The 18,187-nt window shown below is 42.9% G+C and overlaps 1 protein-coding gene across 2 annotated transcripts in view; it reads right to left on the minus strand.

Annotated features, from left to right (window-relative positions):
- Nucleotides 1-16,845, minus strand: part of PRKCE (protein kinase C epsilon) — a 300,873-nt gene extending 284,028 nt beyond the window's left edge. Inside the window, exon 1 of one of the 2 annotated variants that reach the window (XM_074897081.1) lies at nucleotides 15,658-16,845. In XM_074897081.1, the coding sequence (XP_074753182.1) occupies nucleotides 15,658-16,005 (348 nt within the window). In that variant the 5' untranslated portion in view covers nucleotides 16,006-16,845. The remainder of the gene's footprint in view (nucleotides 1-15,657) is intronic. The other variant, XM_074897080.1, reaches the window with a different exon arrangement.
- Nucleotides 16,846-18,187: the final 1,342 nt, after the last annotated feature.

The raw sequence follows: 18,187 nt of genomic DNA on the forward strand, positions 1-18,187 counted from the left end.
GTACAAGGGGGAAGTTGGTACTGGAAAAGCAGCATCCCTTAGGATAGCAGGGTTGAGGGAAAATAGCACTGAGCCCGTGGGTTTGAAGATGTAAGCCTGGGACGTGTGATCTGTGCTTTGAAGCAGATGGTATTTTGAGGCACAAAGGAGTTACCTATCCAGGGTTTTCAATTATGCCTCTTACCTGGAACCTGGTTTGTGAGCAGAGATACTTTCAGGACTGCCACCTCCCATTCACTCTCTTTTTTGGTGTTGAAAAATGTCAGCCTTGAGATGAATGTCTAACATAATACATTCATATTTTAAGAAGTGAGGACACAAATGTTACCTTCACACTGATGATGACTGATATGGTCTCACATTGTACAGTGGACCTGCCAGTGATATTAATAAACACATGTGTGTTCATCTAGTATTCATTTAATTCTAGTATACATTCAAAACATTTGGTCTTAACAAAGCTCATCCTTAATCAGTATTAGTGTTCCGAGAAAGTAAACCTCTGACACCAGGAGAATTTGAAGAGAATTGGTTGTATCTGGGCACCACGTCTTCTCATATTTGCCTAATGCAAGAAAATTGTAGCTTCTCTGCAATCAAAGGTGTCACACTATTATAAGCCTCCAGCAAGAAATCAAACTGTTAATATACTCCCTTAAGCCACTATTCTAATTGAATTTCATGAGCCACATACATTTGAAATCAAGCAAATCTATAAAACTATATTCTAAGGGTGCTGGTTTCTTGTTGTATATCATTGATCGGTGTATCGCAAAGTCAATATTAAATTTTGGATGGCCGTACAGAAATGCATATGTTGTGATTTAAAGTTAATTCTCACGAACAGATGAAAACTCTTAAGTAACCGAAGCCATAAATTCATCACCTTTGCTCTCCAATGCCTTCAGCTTCACTTAATATCACAAAACTGATATTTCCACTTTAGTATGATGGACCTTAACTACCCACATTTCAACATTTTTTCTATAGTGTCTGCACAATACCTTTTGGATGAAAGGACCGTAAGTAAAAAGCTTTACTACTCTTACAAGTGCAGCTGTTAAATTTATACTGATCAGGAAGCTCAATAATATACACAATACCAAAAGACCCAACAGAATGCCACTTCTTCACTGTGAAAGGATGACAACAGGTACGTTGTGTCCTTCCTCCACTTCATTCGAGCTCCAAACACAATAAATAATGAATAATTTTGCAAAGCAACTCTAAGTAGCTAAACTGACATCTCCTTTTAGCCTCAGCTGCTATAATCTGCACCAAATTTATCCCACCAGGATCAATCCTGAAGCATAGCATGTTAACCCCAAACCTTGTTTGTATATCCTGTATAGTGGCTCTGTGGCTTTTGAAAAACCAGGGACAGCCTTGTGTAAACCACAGGCTAGTAGTCTGCCAGGCAGTCAACACCAATATAATCTCATTGTATCTGTTTTATAAACACGCTCAGGTGTTGGGCTATCAGACTTTGCTGCACTGCACAGCTGTTCCACGGCACACACCAGCTGCACTTACTCCCTCTTCACACAACTCCAGCTGTAGGATCTACTCTACTGCTAGTAACAAAGATGAGGCCCTAAAAATGGAAAATTAAGTGTTTTGTTTCTTCAAATGAGTGACCCAAACGGCAGTCCCCTTTCCTCTGAATTTAGTGCATGAATGATCAAACAACAAATACTTCAACTTTACATTCTCTCTGTTGTTGTCTTTTACCATATTACCTTCAGTTATGGGATTATAAATGATATACAAAATTACGAGTTAGGATGACAACTTTCAAAGGTGCTCAAAACAATTCATTCTACATTTCAAAGGGATTTGCACATCCAAATGTTCAGCCCCTTTGACAGCCTATGTATATTCATACACAGGTAGGCTCAACACTCCAAGTACATCCATACAGGATACCTCTAGATGGTAATTTTTTTCACTGTAACAGCAAAGCTGGTGCTGCTCCCAACTAATCCAGACAGGCAGCTCAACTTCAAACTGACTTGACTCTGATAGACTAGAAACATTGGTTTATAGATATATACCTCTACAGAGAAAGCTTCAATGTCAAGAATCCAGCAAGACAGAGGCCCTGCATATTTGCCTGTTAACTATAACTGAAGGAAAGCATCCCCACAATAAAGCGGTTGCAGAATTAAAACAGAAAAAAACCCAGCTAAACCATACACCCAATAGCCTGCAAAAGCTATGCTACAAGGATATAGAAATGTGATGGAAAGAATCCTTCTTTTAGAAAAGGAGAGTAAGAAGAGCGATTGACAGATGAGGAAGAAGCTGCAAGAAAGAAACATATCTAAAAGGTATCAAGCAGAAACCTTATTTCAGTAGTTGAGGTCTCAGACCCTGTCTCCCCTCTGTAAAAATGAGGATACTGACACCTCCATTGCAAAACTCTGAGATTAAAACCGTAATGCCTGTGCCATACTTCTGGGTGACAGGAAAGAACGCAGTTTCTCCATCCATTACACTTCCTCTTCAGAATGCTGTGAAGATGACTATGCTCAAGATTCTCCAGACTCAGATATTTTGCTAATGAATTTCATTACTACCTGAGACAGATAGGATCTATGTATCACTACATTTAAAACAAAAGAAAACAAAGGCCTCTTCTGGAACCACTAGTATAAAAGGCTGGATTATTCATTTTATAAGAAGATTTTTATTCCTGAATTATGAGTGAACGCTCATCCCATCATTTCCCATCACTGACATCCTCCTTAGTTTGAAGGAATTATGTCAATGGAAATAGAGGCAAAAATCACAGGAGAGAGAGGAGATAAGGTGTTATATCACAAGTAGATGCAGGACAACTAAGTATGCAAAAACTTGTCTGACAAGTTCACAGCATGCAAAATTATGATGAAGTTATTACACATTATCTCATGGCTCACTAAAACTTCAGACCATAAAGTAATCAGGATCAGGAACACTTTGTGCACTGTGAAAATTAATTCACCAACCTCACCTGTTACCACAAACACTAAGAAAAAACAAGCAATACTGACAACAGCCATTTTTATGTTGTGACCTGTCATGACATTTTGAAACTTTTATTTCAAAAAAGCCTGTCGCAAATATGATCTTACTTATTTGTGTAATTCAGCCTGTTACAAAGTTGCTTCACTTTGTTGTCCATCTGTCTTCTTTACATGTTCCCTGGTTTGGCACACAACTTAAGCTCTGCTGACTCACGTGAATAAAAACACTCTCCCTTAACTACTCAGTTAGACAACTACTGCTTCCCCAAGGGCATTCAAATACATTTTTAAAAGTTGCAATAACACACCATTTATTTCTTTTGCATACTTCCATTCTGAAAAGTGTAATTTGTATTTGGTTATGCATTTTCTATGACTTTTGCACATCACTTCTATCTTGACACACAGGCCCAAAACCTCTGTAGATTTTATGTTGTAGTTTAGGACATTATTATCCAAAAGTGAGATAAGAAGTTTTCTTATTTTACAGCATAAGCTCCTCCAGGAAAAAGCCATGAATTTTCTGTTTCTGCATAACCTAACACATTGTGAGTGTTATCAAAAAGAAAGTATTACCTCCTGCATTCAAAACTGTCACCCTGCCAGTATGTATGCATCCACGCTTCGAGAACGTTTCAGCACTTTGCTCCCGTCTCATTGGGAATATCACTACCATCAAGTACTAAACACAAGTTTTATGCACCTTATTTTCATAAGTGCATAAACCATCTCAAGACATCACATTATTTGTACCGTAAAGCTGATTAACCATGCATAAAGCTTATACACAGGGGTTCTGCAGAACGGCACACTGCTGCTGGGAAACAGATTTTACTTGCTAGTCTGCAAACAGGGTGAAGGGCTGATTCACAGTTGCTGGAAGAGCTGCAAACTTTTTGGCAGTTTTACAAAACATTTGGCCTGTAATTTGTCTTACTGATCACTGCCACAAACGCCCAGGTCCCAAACAGAAGAAGCCCATACAGTCCAGTGGGAGATTGCTGTAGGGAGAAGAGGCTTCACCAGAGCTGCCCTCATTTCTCAATCTGCCTCCCTTCCATTTCAGTAAGATGCTTTTTTTGACCTCAGTCTTCCAGGAACAGCATAAAAGACAAAATTACATTCTCACACTTCACATCTGATTTTAAATCTGATTTTAAAAACTGTAAACTTCGGATTACGCTAAGGATTCTGAAAGCTTTATGGTATTAATAACACTGATGCAGCAAAACAGTGCTTGGCTGGAGAGCGCACACATTTTTTAAACCAAATATAACAGTTGGAACATGTTAGAGCCTGTCAGTTTGATGTCCAGAGTATATTTAAACAAGGCTAGAGATCTGTTTCATTTTATTTGTTGAAATATGCAATGATTTACTATTGTGTTATTAATGAAGTATCAGTCATTAAAAAGCAAAAAGTTAAGGGTTTGGGTTTAGTTTGTTGATTTTGGTTAGGCTTTTTTTTACTTTAAAAATGCTCCAAACAATACCACTTGTAAGAAAACATGTATATACCAAACCGAAGAGAAGGCTCGTTGGTCAGAACCAACGTTCTGACCAATAAATTCCCAAGCAGTTCACAGTGCACTCACAAACTCATTCATAAACAGTTCAGAAGCTGAGCTTACTACAGATACAACACCAAAATAACCACTGATGAAAAGACAGCTGGGTAACACTTTCAAAAGACTGCTGAATCAGGAGCCTGAATTCTTCATGGGTTTTCCACATATCTGAAAAATTTACAATAGGCCTCAATTCTGAGCAATACAAAAAGTGAAATATTAAACATACAAAGAATTCAACTGATGGTAATTCAACTACCCATCTCCCTAACTCAGCTAGTAGCACAGAGAAATCACTATGTATGCAACTAAATGATACGCGTGCTCTCTCAGCAACAGGTAACACCACTCAAAGAAATTCCCATTAAAATCAGTATAGGCTTGAATTGGTGTGGGAGACAACTTGTGCCCTCCAGTCATCACTGTACAGTACACACTACAGACTGACTTAAACTTCGTTTGTGTTTGTTTATGGTATACTGTTTTTTGCTTACTCACATCTACCTAACAACAAAACCAATGCAGAAAGTCTGCTTTTTCCACTCTGCTGGGCTATGACAGAGGTCAACTGTAGCTATCTATTTTTTTATACTTTACTACTGTTGTACAGTGACCAGCTTTCAAAAAAGGATTGGGACCCCGCAAGTCCTACTAAATGATAGATACAAAAAGGGAATATGATACCCTATCCAAGGCATCTTGCAACAAACCAGCAAAGCAGACAAAAAATGAGCGTGAACTGGCAAGGAAAGAGCACCTAAAGAGATCACAGGAACTCATCTAGGTCCTGGCACCTGGGCTACTAACACACCACAGAATTGTTAAAAATCAGTTTAACTGAATTTGTATTTTAAAACCTTTTACATTGCCTTCTAAAAAAAATGCATATGCAAAGCCACCTCCTAAATATGACCACTAAACCAATATTCTTTTTAAAGTAATGGATTTTACTACATGCATATAAAATAAAGTATTGCATAAGAATCGTCAGAAAGAGCTACAAGGTTTTGCTCTTTGAGTGAAAAGCACTGTTGCTTCCTTCTCATGCAATGGGCAACACTTCTACAAAATCAGTATGAGAGGTTAATAAAACTCTTCTTCCCTCCTCTGAGAGCATTGACATGGCTCTGAGAACTTGCTGGCACAAAGAAGAAAGGTGTGGAATAAAACCTAACAAAGCTTATCTCAGCCCAGCGACATTAGTACATAAGATTAACCCTTATATATCATGTTTGTATTTGACTGTTGTCCTTGGTAGTGCTCTTACCCAACTACTGATAAAGAAAAAAGCTCAAATACAGTTAATACCAGCTTTCATGGAATTATACAGAAAAACTGTGCACTATAAAAGTGAGTGATCCCAACCATTCTTGAAGATATATGGGATACTCAGAAATAACTAGAAATTTGGGAACCATGGACTCAATCATAAGGGCTGTCCCTCTAAACCTGTCAGCTCCTTGAAGAGAAACACCACATCATGCAAAGCATCAGGATCTCCAAATATATCCAGCAAAATTTCCACTACTACCTCTCCGCTTGGGATTCTGAGCTAGGGACATCAAGGAAGACTGAACTGATAAGATGCTGCTAAGCTACTGCTACAGCCTTTCACACTGGTGAATATTTTCCTATTATTTCTTGTGGCTTCCCTAATCTGCCTTTTTTTGACTTGTGCTTGGACTCTAATTTTTTTGAAGATGGAAACCATCATTTCACTTTATAGAAGAACAAAACAAAACAAACACTAGTAGGTATTTTCTGTGATTAGGAGTCCCTGAAAATCCCAACAGTCAGTACCAACTAAAATTTTACAAGCATTCTCATTTGCTTGGGAGAGTCCAGTTTCCAGAGACAGATCATGTTCCTTCAACATCCCACTGACTCTGCTAAAACCAGAGCATTTTGCTCGAAGTTCAAAGCTACTATATTACACTTCCTCCATCAACCACTTCTGTAGTAAAACTAACCGGAAACTCAGCGCATTGCTGCTTCTGATTGAAGATCAGCCACCAGTTTGATCAGTTAGCTCCCTGATGCTTGCTGAGAAGCACAGTGGGGAGGGACATGCTCTGGATGACAGCGGCTGGGAAAATCCCATAGAGCTTCAGATACTGAAGATGATCCTGACTCTTACTGACAGGAGGAGCTCACTGGTCCACTGGAGTGACAAGAAGAGGGAAAGAGGTAGAGTGGTGGGAATAACAGCAGTATGGATATATGGGAAGCAATAACAAGAAAAATGAAGGACAAGTTAAAACAGACAGCCAATACTTGAGAACAAGGTGACAGCAGTAGATTGAGGAGAAAAGAAGTGGGCCATAAGGTCAAATGTTCAAGAGGTGCAAAAGCACTCTGGGGTTACAAGGAAGGAGAAGGCAAGGGAACTCAGAGGAAAAGGAAAAAACAGTATTCCTCAATAAATCCCACTATAACCATGTGAGAAAGAGAACAAAGTGGACACGGCATGAGAGACCTTTAGCCTTTCCTTTTCCAACACATTCTCAGACATCATCTTCAAAGACAATGGATCAATCTTACCTTGAAGGGAAGTTGGCAGACACCGCAAAGACTTACGCAAAGAGTAAATATGGTCCCAGCAACAAAACTGTACTTGCAATAGGTCTCTGTAGAGATCTATAGCAGGACATTTCATTCATGTAGCTTGCTAGCATTGCCAACATCAAAATCCTGTATGATCCTGTAAAGGTCACCCTACCATTTCTTTTGACCATCTTGAAGCCAGAACAGATAAAGAAAGATGGAGAATTGGCAGCACGAAGACAGAATAGATGATAAAGAGGAAACTGAAAGAAAACAAGGAAGGAGGAAACACTACTGTCTTGCTGGCTTTTAATCTGTGAAACAAAGCAAAGCAATTCCAACCATTTCCTCATCATCTGTGTAGAGTATGCACCAGTCTTCCCTTCATGTCTCCACCACCTTTACATCTCCTTCATTGCTGCCACATCACTATCTAAAGATACTTACAAATATTAACATTGACAAAGCTATATTTTTTAAATGACATTAAAAAGGCCAGTGTACTGAAGAATGAAGAGTTCTAAAATGAGTAAGAAACCCTGATCCACCACGATAAGAGGCTTGTTGCGTATTTATACTGTAAAGCACTGAAAGATACTAAGTTGGAAACAGTAAATTTGCCTACTCTTTACTTAATATACAGAGATACAATGGGGGCTCACTGCTCAAACAACGCAGACGTGAAATTTATTTGGTAACATCTAGCTATTATTCATGCTTTTTTGTTCCTGCCTGTGATGAAATTGCCCAGCAGGACACCAGAAACAACCAAAATTATTCTATTGTCTGGAACAATTAAATCAGCTCAAGTTAGCCGATATAAGGCAGAAATGGCTGCCTGTGAGCCTCTGATAGAATCAAACTTTGCCTTTTTTAATTCTAAATTCTTTTACGTCTGTTCTTCAACAGTTCAAGCCCTACAGAGTTCAGTGGGGGAAAAGCTCTTAGAACTGTATAGCATTTCTCTAACACTGCTTCCAATAAATGTAAAAACTCCTGCTATATTTAATGGGAACATGCCAATATCACCAGGTTTTTTAGCTGTGCTATTCAGAAATATGTGAAATCTTGGCTTCTGTAACTTCTGTTAAATCACAACAATGATAATTTAAGATTTTTTAACCCTTAGAGGAACATGAGAGAACACTCAGAAATCAACTTTACTAACAATTAAAGCTACTGACTGAATAATGATCAGAGTAGATAATAATTCTGCATATGTTCTTACATCATATTCATTTGCATTTCACTTTACTAAAATATAGTGCAAAGTACACAACTGCCATGAAAGTTACCCAATCTCTAGAATTATTTATTAGCTTTACAGCTGCAGTTTCATATTAATATTGCCGAATATACTTTTGAAAACTTCTAGTGATTGCCTGCCAAACAGGAAAACAGTCGCTTACAAACACAAGGTTAAAAGGTTTTTGTCAGTCTTCAGTAATGACCACTTTGCCCCCAGATGGTAGAAACCCCTGTAACTGCTACAATCTGCATGACTCAAAAGGGCACGCAAAACATCCCCATTCTTCAGACCTTGCTCTTGACAAAAGGTCTTGTTTGGTTACCCCCCAAACTGGAAGTTTTCCAAGATGTCTTTGGACTTCTGATCGTATTCCACACCCAGATAGTTCCAGCCCTACCTTTCAGTGTGGATGGAGGGAAAGTCTCAGTCCTCTCTGATCACAGATTTCCCCTTACTTGCATACCCTATTGTTTCCAAAACCTCTCTTACCATGAACTGTAGATAGACATCTTTTTCTTACAGTCTAACAACTGGAGTGAGAGAAAGGAGATGAAAGTACTGGGTAAAGCAGAACTGAATTCAACCAGCCAATTCCAATCAGAAAGGGTCTCAACTCTAATTTTTTACAAATTGTACTCACAGCCTCCCTTCAAAATTTGAAACCCCCCAGAAAGTTAATTTAAATGCAAGTTTAGTTAGGGCGTGGAAACTAATCACACTTAGATGCCAAGTCCTACAATTCCAACTTAAATCAAACCCTCATTTCGGCAGTATTTAAAGAATTCTGGACAGGGAGGGCAAACTTTTAGTCCTGATGGCTGAGGAAAGCAGAAACCAGGCTTCCATGTGCAAGATTTGCAGAAGAATAATAAATCAGTAGAAGTAAAATAAAAGTAAAGGATGTTGTTAAATGTTATTTATTCTTGGTTTTCTCTTGGAACACAGGCCCCAGCTGAGGAAAGAATTTAAACACATGCCTCCATGAAATGCAGTGAATCCCACAAACCCAGTGAGATCAATGGTTTACTTGCAACCATGAAGTTCTGCATAGGGTCTATAGAACTGCCCGAGCTGGAATTATGATATGCACTGTCTCAAAGCTGGCACAAGAAGGGTATGCAGGAATCATTTTCACCCCACTTGGACATTTCTCAAAGTCCAGCTTTGAATTAACACCTGTGAACTGAACTTTGTTACTGGTAACTTTGTTCTAACAAGTATTTTCTACAGAGTTCATTAGAATTACTTCCACTACGTGGAACTTTGTATCAAGTATCAGTATTGGTGTTAGCAACAATAGGATGAGATTGGATGAGATAGGATAAGTCATGGGATCAAATCCTGACCTACATGTATGATAACTCAGTACTAAGCGAAATGCATGCTCTACTACACACTTTTCATGCCCTGAGCAATTTTTTTCACATCTGAAGTGAGACTTCAAAAGCTATACGCTGAGCAAAGCAGACAAAAAACCACCCCAAAAACACAAAAAAACAGATCAGTGAGCAGCATACAGCCTTCAACTAGTCAATTTGCCTATGCCAGCTCATCCCCATCTCCTACATGTGTAGTTGCCAAAAGGGCAGCTGGAGTATGTGGGGCAGCAGCAACTACTCATTACCCTCCTCCAGGTTTCTCTCCATGCCTCATCTCTTCCTTTTCCCACTTTGCCTTTTCTCTCTCCCTGCAGTAGCAACCACAGAGGCAGCTTTTTCCCCCCTCTATTGCTTCTCAGCAGGCTGGGAAGCACTGCAGGTAAGCAGGGGCTGTTAGGAGAGAACATTTCTAGCATAGAGTAGGAGTAGATTTATGCAGCTGTAGAAAGGGATTGATACAAGATAGTGGGTGAGCTGCGTGGTGACTGTACCACATCCCCAGCAGAGAGGGAAAAGAGGAGGCACAGGAGGAGACAGGCAGGAAGAGAAGGCAAGGAAGACCCCTACCTGTACAGAGTGCTCTCCAAAATCTCCCATCTCCTCTTGACAACCACCCACCCTCACAATTACGCTGAGTCCCTGTGAAACCCTGCTGATCCCCTCTAGCTCTCTCACCCTCGCCCCCCAAACCTGACAGACCTTGCTCAGCGACAGCCTTGTCATGCAGAAACCTATCAAACAGGACAGCAATTTCCCTTTCATTTCAACAAATACTCTTCTGATAACAATGCTTTTCAGCAGCCCATGAACCACAGTTTAGATGAGATGTAAAGCTTTCACAAGCAAAATTCTAGGCCTTTCAACACCATCAGCAAAGATAAATCCAGCCAGCAGATGAAAATAAAAATACACTACAATCACACTCTGCTAGCCCAATGCCAACCTTCAGCAGTGTATGGCACAAGCAGAGGTTAATGCATGGGGTGACCTGCACTAAAATGATGACGATTCCATTCTCTGTCTGCCAGCTCTAGCAGATCACCTGCTGACTGAAAGGAGTTACCATTTCAGCAGCAGAAGTGGCATTTCAAACAAACAAAACACAAACAAACAGAAAAAACTCTGATAAGCACCTCAGTAGTCTTTCCAGTTAATTCAGATTAGAGGCTCTGGAAGGAGACAGTTCTGATTCTCACACCCATGGACAGCTCATGGGACCAAGAACTCAGAAGAGTTTTAATCCCTCCCCTGCTACTGCCGTTTGGGTGATGCTCGGAGCTCCATTAACCTAGGTGTCTAACTGTATGGACAGCAATTTAAAGACCTAGTCTTTCCAATACGAAAATTTCTCCAAGAGTACACGATAACCATTACAAAAATAGGTAACTCAACAGTACAACATGCAAAAGAGTGCACTTCTTCCCCATGCTGTTTCCCATCACCAACTTTTATTGAGCTATGATATTAATTCCCAATAAACTTGCTTTATGCAATGGTGGCACAGTTTCATGATTAACTTCACAATGACAAAATGGAAATGTGAAACGATGCTTTTAAAAAAAGTATAATGTTTCAAATTTAGACCTTAAGAAGCAGCACTAAAGAGAAAAAAAAATAGTATGGAAGCTATTTAGGACTAGCAAAGAAAAGCTCACCAAGATCTGCATTTTATTTTTTTCCTGACAGTGTTAGGGATTTTTTTAAGACAGCAGAAAATTAAACTTGTTTCATTAAACTAAATACAGCAGTAAAATATTTTCAGTGGAAATAGAGGGTTTTCTTGCTAAACGTTGTGATGTCCTCACTGATTTAGCGAGTCCTGCTACTTAGTCCGCAAAAGGATTTCTTAGGACGACTCAATAGGTTTTCTTGTGTACAGCCAGGCTAATGGCTAAGACCCTTAGATGGAGTCTTTGGCATAGGTCCAGTCACACTGATTTCATCTATCGTCAGCTCTGGAAAGTGAACTTGAACTCAGAACCTATGCTACCAATCACCCAAACACATAAACATTGATCGTGCTAATTCACAGGAGTGTAACCACAAGACTAAGTATCAACGGAATTTTCCTTCCTGATTAAAATGTAGCTGCATTACCAACCCAAGTGAAACATTTACATATGCCACACGTAAGCAAGCTAGATAAAGACATACTTTATTATTACCTGAATTACCTAACTCAAGAAAATATAGCCACAGCTTTCATGCTATTATGGTTTTTTTTCCATCAGAACTTGCAGGTTGTTTATTGTTCTGTATTTCGTATTTTTCAGAGTGAAACTTCAAACATCTTCTTGAACACTCTGTGCCATTCTGTATAACATTTTATGCGCTTATAGAAAAGCCTGTAATGTCATAAATCCAAAGCTCTCTTTAAAACTGCAGTGTAGCCGTGACTAAAAAAATCTGCAGAACTGACACTTTTACTGTGCTATGTCTGTATTGATGCACCACTGGAAAAGCAGCCATCTTCTTAATTGTCACTATACCTTTTTTAGCAACACAAACAAATATTTTATATTGATCTTAATAAAAAAAAAAAAGAAAAAGTATATACTTTGTTAAAAGCTTCCATCCAGTAAAACCTGAACTACTGTTTTAGGCCACAACTTTGATTTTTTAAAATTTTTATATAAATATATTCATAAGGCTAAAAATAATTTTTGCAACTGCGGAATATTCTGTAGATAAAAGGAACCAGGATTTTGCATATTTATCTGACATCCTAATACAATAGATGCTATCATGATTTCAAGCTTTGTACTTGTTTATCATCAGTGTTTCTACCGTAACCATGGCATCAGTATATAGCATAGGCTTAACAGTGAGAAAAATACCCAGTATTTTCCTAAAAAAATTCATCCCTTCAAGAAAATACAAGGATTTGCACAATGGCAAAAACCAGTCAAAGTAGATGAGCTTGCTAAAGAGAGAAACAGTTTCTTTTTAGGGGAAAAAACCCAAAACATTATTTCTTTGAAAATCTTTTTTGCATTTTGGACTTCTGACAAAAATCTAGAAATGTATTACAGGATAATATATAACATATAACAGAATAATATATAACATATAACATAACAGAACCTTGACCCTAGTGCAGATACTATAAAACAAATATTGAAATTTCCTTTACAAAAATACATGCAGTATTATATGAGATTTAAAGAATTAAAGCTATTAATGCATTGACAAGAGCTGTTCTCAGCACATGAGTGTTTTCTCAAACCTATTTAAATAGTGACAGTCCAGTCCTGTAAGAGGCAGCAGTTCAGTTACACCTAACACACTCAACGAGTATGTGGTACCCAGCTGAAATTTTCAGGACTGAGTAAAGGGAAACCCTCAGAATGGCACAGAAAGGCTTTATGATCTCCAAGAGTGTTTCTTGGGTCGCATTTATTTGCTATTTCAGGCAGTAAGGACAAACGGGTTCCTGTGACTGCTGCTTTTAATGTGCTTGTTATAAAGTTGGGAAAGAGTACTACAAAATTATCTGCCTTAAATGCCAAGAGTAAAATGAAGGAATTAGTCCTCTTATTAAACAGAAGAGACTGTATTGTACCAGCAGATCTTAGTCTAACGTTGGTTTAGGCCACATGCATTTTCCTTGTACTGTGAAACCCATTCATTTCATAGACGACTTCTCTTTTTCAGGTTTTAATATAGACTCCGGCATCGATGAAGATATCAATAAATCTATTTACTTCCCTATAGACTCTGTAGAAAAATTCATGGCCACGGGCCTTATTTCTCAGTGAAATCAGACCAAAAAAACCTAGTGTGATTTTGGGAGAGCCAGCTTTCTGAAAGTCCCTGTCTATTAACAATCCAATAAACACAGTTGGTATTACAATTACAGCAACACATTCAGTAAATGGGAAGATTTTGAAAAGGGTAAAGCACAATCCTATAAATACTTGCCTCCCCATCAATTCTGTGATACAGAGTGGGTGGTGTACATTGTGTATTATATGTACTGCACAAACACAATCCAAACTATGAGCATTTACAGCACAAAACGAGGTAAGTGATGCTTCAGAAGCTGTATTACATTGAGCTGACCAGTTATGATCCACTGCCATGTCCTCAATTCTGTCACATCAACAGACAACAAGCGTAGTCACTCCCTCATCTCCTCCCACCCTGTGAATGCTGGACAGCAATGAATCCTGGTGCAATAAAACACAGCATTTGTCTGATTCAGCTATGTAGTTCTTGCCAGATAATGTTTACAATGGGCCTCAATCTGTTAAATTCCACTATTTATCTAGGGAACATGTTCAGATGTTTGAGTTCACCTTAAAAATCATAGCCAGGACACACCCCAGCACACCAGCCCCACCAAAATTCAAACTTGGCATCTGCAACCTGCAAGGTCCTTCCAGATCTGGCGACAAACCCACAACATGTACCACAAAGAAAAGGAACATAACAAATTACTATTCTTTCACTAAAAATCTGTGGTGACGTCCTTGTCCCATTGGTCTCAAAGATGAAACCCCCGTTGATTTCGGGAGAGCCACAACTTGATTATCATTCAATCCAGGTAAAAGACATCTGCAATACTGCTGCATTTGTCTTTTCCTGATTTGGCTATTTTTCCTCTGCCTATCACCCACTTTTACCATCTAGGCTTACTAATGTGTAGCTTTTACAGAGCATCAGAATAATCTAGATACTAATTATTGCAGTGTAACATATGTAGCAGAAGTGAAAAATATTTTAAAGTTGTAAACATCAAAGTTTTAACAGTATTCAGCTCCTAATCAGCACAAATAGAGCCTAATTCTTTCATACCTTTTCATCATTCTGACATCTCTTTATACCACTGTATTAAGTAAAGAAGCCCCGAAGAATGCATGAAACTCAGAGCTATTAACTCTTGCTATTTTTACTTTGGTCCTCGATTCTTTGTTTGTTTGCCAAAGAAATATTGCCCTGACTAGTATCCTTGACCATAACAAATAAATGCACAAAAAAATTAGCATAGACATTTCAGATGGCTGGTCAAGCAGGGCACATTTAAAATGAGAAGACAGTTAATACTGTTTTATTATACATCTTATCTAAAGGCCATACCACTTAACTGTTTAACTGCAGAAATGTGGAATGTGTATATTCATGTTTCCTGTGTTTCCTTTTTTGTTTGCTTGATTTTTCCATGTTAAATCACAGTACCTGAGGATGTCAGACCAAGGATTTACAGCTTTTTTGTATTCCCACCGAAGCATGTTAGCCTCTGTGTCTTTAAGATGCTGTAGAAGCTGTTAGACATGTTGTGTACACAGGCAACAGAATTCGCCTGGTTGGGGCCAGGAAGGACCCTTCTACAAGTTTCAGGCCATTTGAAGAAGCATTGCATTAGCTCTATGCATAAAGGTATAGATCGTCTGGGGGAAGGAAGGAGGAGCATCAGTGTTGATGCAGTGAGCTTCCGAGTGGCATGAAGACCCCAAAGTGTCTCATATCAGAGGTCAAGTCTGGATTTTTAAGGCTCATCACTGCCAGGCTCACCAAGAGCGTTCACACTGAAATGATGAACTCGGTCTAAGCGCTGGATCTGGGTTTTGCACTAATGTTCTGTATGGATGCATTTGGTTGGGGTTTTTCAAACACAACAAGATAACTAGACTTGTATTTATGCAACATAATTTCAGAAACTGAAGTGGTAATTACACATCTCTGACTTAGATTCAGCATATTTTTCTTTCCTCCCTTGCCTGTAGACCACATGCATTAGCTATACAGTAACCATGACTATCTCGGTATAACAAAGCGTGGAAATAATTAAAAGCCTTCAGAGCCATTACATGCCCTTGGCAACCTAGCTCTGCAAGACAGATGTTGCATCCAGAGCCATGCCACTAAAAACCATATGTATGTGTATGTCTTCACAGTGCGAACACTCACCCAGTCCTCGAAGTGGCGGCTCCCGTTCTGCAGCAAGTCCTCAAACTGTATAGTGCAGTTAGCTACAAAATCGTCGTACCCGATGGGGGCATCATGGAAAACAGCCATCTCTATCTTCCTGCCATTACAAACGTCGGTGACAAACTCATCGTTCCAAGCAGGGCTGTTGGTCTTTTGCTTGGTTGAGGTCTGCCCGATCCTGGAGTCGTCCACATTGAGGGCTATGTAAGGGTCCAGCAAAAAGGTCTGTGGCCTGGGACCCACCGCATGCCTCAGAGACCACGCCGTGGGTTTCAGATTCACCGCCTCGCAGATCTTGATTTTCAGCAGGCCATTGAAAACCACCATGGCTGGATGGCTGCACTTTTCCTGGGATTAAACACTCGCACAACGCTCTCGCACCGAGAGGGAGGGAGGGAGGGAGGGAGGGAGGAAGGGAGGGAGGGAGGGAGGTCTCGCCAATAAATAGGAGGGCAGGTCTGGGAGTGGGGGAGCAGGATACAGTGCGGGTCTCTTCGCCTTGCTGCTGCTGTTACCTTTGATTATTTAGCCTTTGCTCTTGCGACACCCAGTGAATACATTTATTTTCTTGCCCGTGTTTCTAACGGAAAACAAGGGAGGGGGGCCGCCGGGGAGGGGGGAGGCGCCCGCGGCTGCAGAACCCCCCGAATGCAATCAAAACCCGAGCATAATCAATCCTTGGGGTGAGCAAGAGCCTTCTCCCTTCACCTAGACCATAATCCTGGATCAGTCTGTGCCGAGGCGGCAGCGCCGCGATCCCAGGCTCCTGCCCACGCCAGTCCTGCCCGTGCGCCGCACAACAATACACACACACGCATACACACACACACGCACACACACAAATCAGAGACACCGGCCGACCCACCAGCCCTGCCTACTGCACAGCCTCCGCTCAGCGAACGTCCACCCGGGGACCTTCCATCCGCGCCGGAGCCCGGAGCCGCCCGTCCTGCGCCGCCGCCGCCTCCTCCTCCTCCGCCGCCGCCACCGCCGCCAAGGCCAAGGACCCAGCGGAGCGACCCCCGCGCATGGGGCGGGGGTGGGGGGGGCGACGGCAGCGGAGCGGCCCGCGCGGGTCTCGGCGGGCTCCGGCTGGGCGGCCGCCGCCCTGGCGATGGGCAGAGCCGCCGCCGCCTCCCGCCTCCCGCCGGCCGCCCCCCGCCCGCCTCCCGCCTTCTCCCGGCCGCCTCCCTCCCCCCCTCTCTCTCTCCCTCCCTCCCTCCGCGCCGCGCCGCGCCGCGCAGCCCCGAGCCCGCCCGCCGGTGCCGCTCCGCCGCTCGCTCCGGTGCAGGAAATGCGCAAAAGACGTCAGTGTGTGTGTGTGTGTGCGTGTGTGTGTGTGTGTGCGCGCTGTGCGAGCGCGCCGCGGCAGCCCCGTCTGTGCGTGTGGGGGTGAGTGCGCGCGTGTGTGCAAAGTTTTGCCTGTTGGGGGAGCGACGCGGCCGAGGGGGAACCGCGCGTGGGGCCGCCGCTCCTCCGCACCCGCCGGGCGGCCTCCCGCGGGGGCCTCCGCCTCTCTCCTCACACACACCCCCCCCCCCCAGGTTACAGTGTGGAGCCAAGTCTGGAAAAACCACCCCCGGTCGCAACTACCCCGCCCGCTTTTATTAAGGCGCTTGATGGCGGAGCTGCTGCCCCCGGCCGCCGCGCGGCGCTGCCGCCGCCACGGATACTTCCCCCACGCCGGGCGCTGCTGGCGCCGCGGGGGCCCCTCCCCGCAGGGCTGGCCGCCCCTCGCTCTCCTCTCCGTGACAGCGCCGCCCCCGGGACCCCTCCGCGGCGCCGCGCCCCGGCCCGCTCCGGACGGGCGGCCAGCCCGCCGCTCCCCGCCGCTGACAGCGCCGAGCCCCGGCCCGCGCCGTCAACCGCCGCGGCCAACCGCCACCCACCCCCCCTGCCCCCCGCGGTCTCGGCGGCGGCAGAGACACCGCTACGTCAGCGGGGGCCGGGCCGGAGGAAGAGTTTCCCCGCGGTGTGCGAGCGCCGGGAAGTGCCGTCCCCGCCAGGGGAAGCGGCCGCCCGGGGCCCGCCCCGCCCGGGCCGCGGCCGCCCTTTCTCCGGCCGGCAGACGCTGCCCGGAGTGCCGGCCCGGTCTGCCCGGCCCGGGGGCGCAGAGAAGGGCTTTGGGAACGCCCGTCCCCGTGGGGCGGTGGGTCGGTACCAGCCCCTTTGTTTGCTGCGGGTCACCTGGCCCGGCCGAGCCGGCCCGGGCCTGCCCCACCTCGGTCCCCTGGCGCCCAGCGCGTCCCCGCTGCCCCCGGCTTGGAGGCGGCGCTGGGGGGGGCACCGCGGGGAGTCCGTCGCCACTGCCCTGCAAGGGTACTGGAAAGGGGAAAAAAAAATCTTTAGAAAGGATAAAGCGGTATACTTGCTATGTTATTGAACATTGTCTACATGTCATGTAAGTTTAAGCCATTTTCATCACCGTGGTACCAAGTAACAAATAACCGGGAAACTACATGCAACCTGGCTTTCTCCTCATACATACTTAGGATCTAGAGGGCTTCCT

This window comes from Athene noctua, chromosome 1, assembly GCF_965140245.1.
Source record: "Athene noctua chromosome 1, bAthNoc1.hap1.1, whole genome shotgun sequence".
NCBI classification, from domain to species: Eukaryota; Metazoa; Chordata; class Aves; order Strigiformes; family Strigidae; genus Athene; species Athene noctua.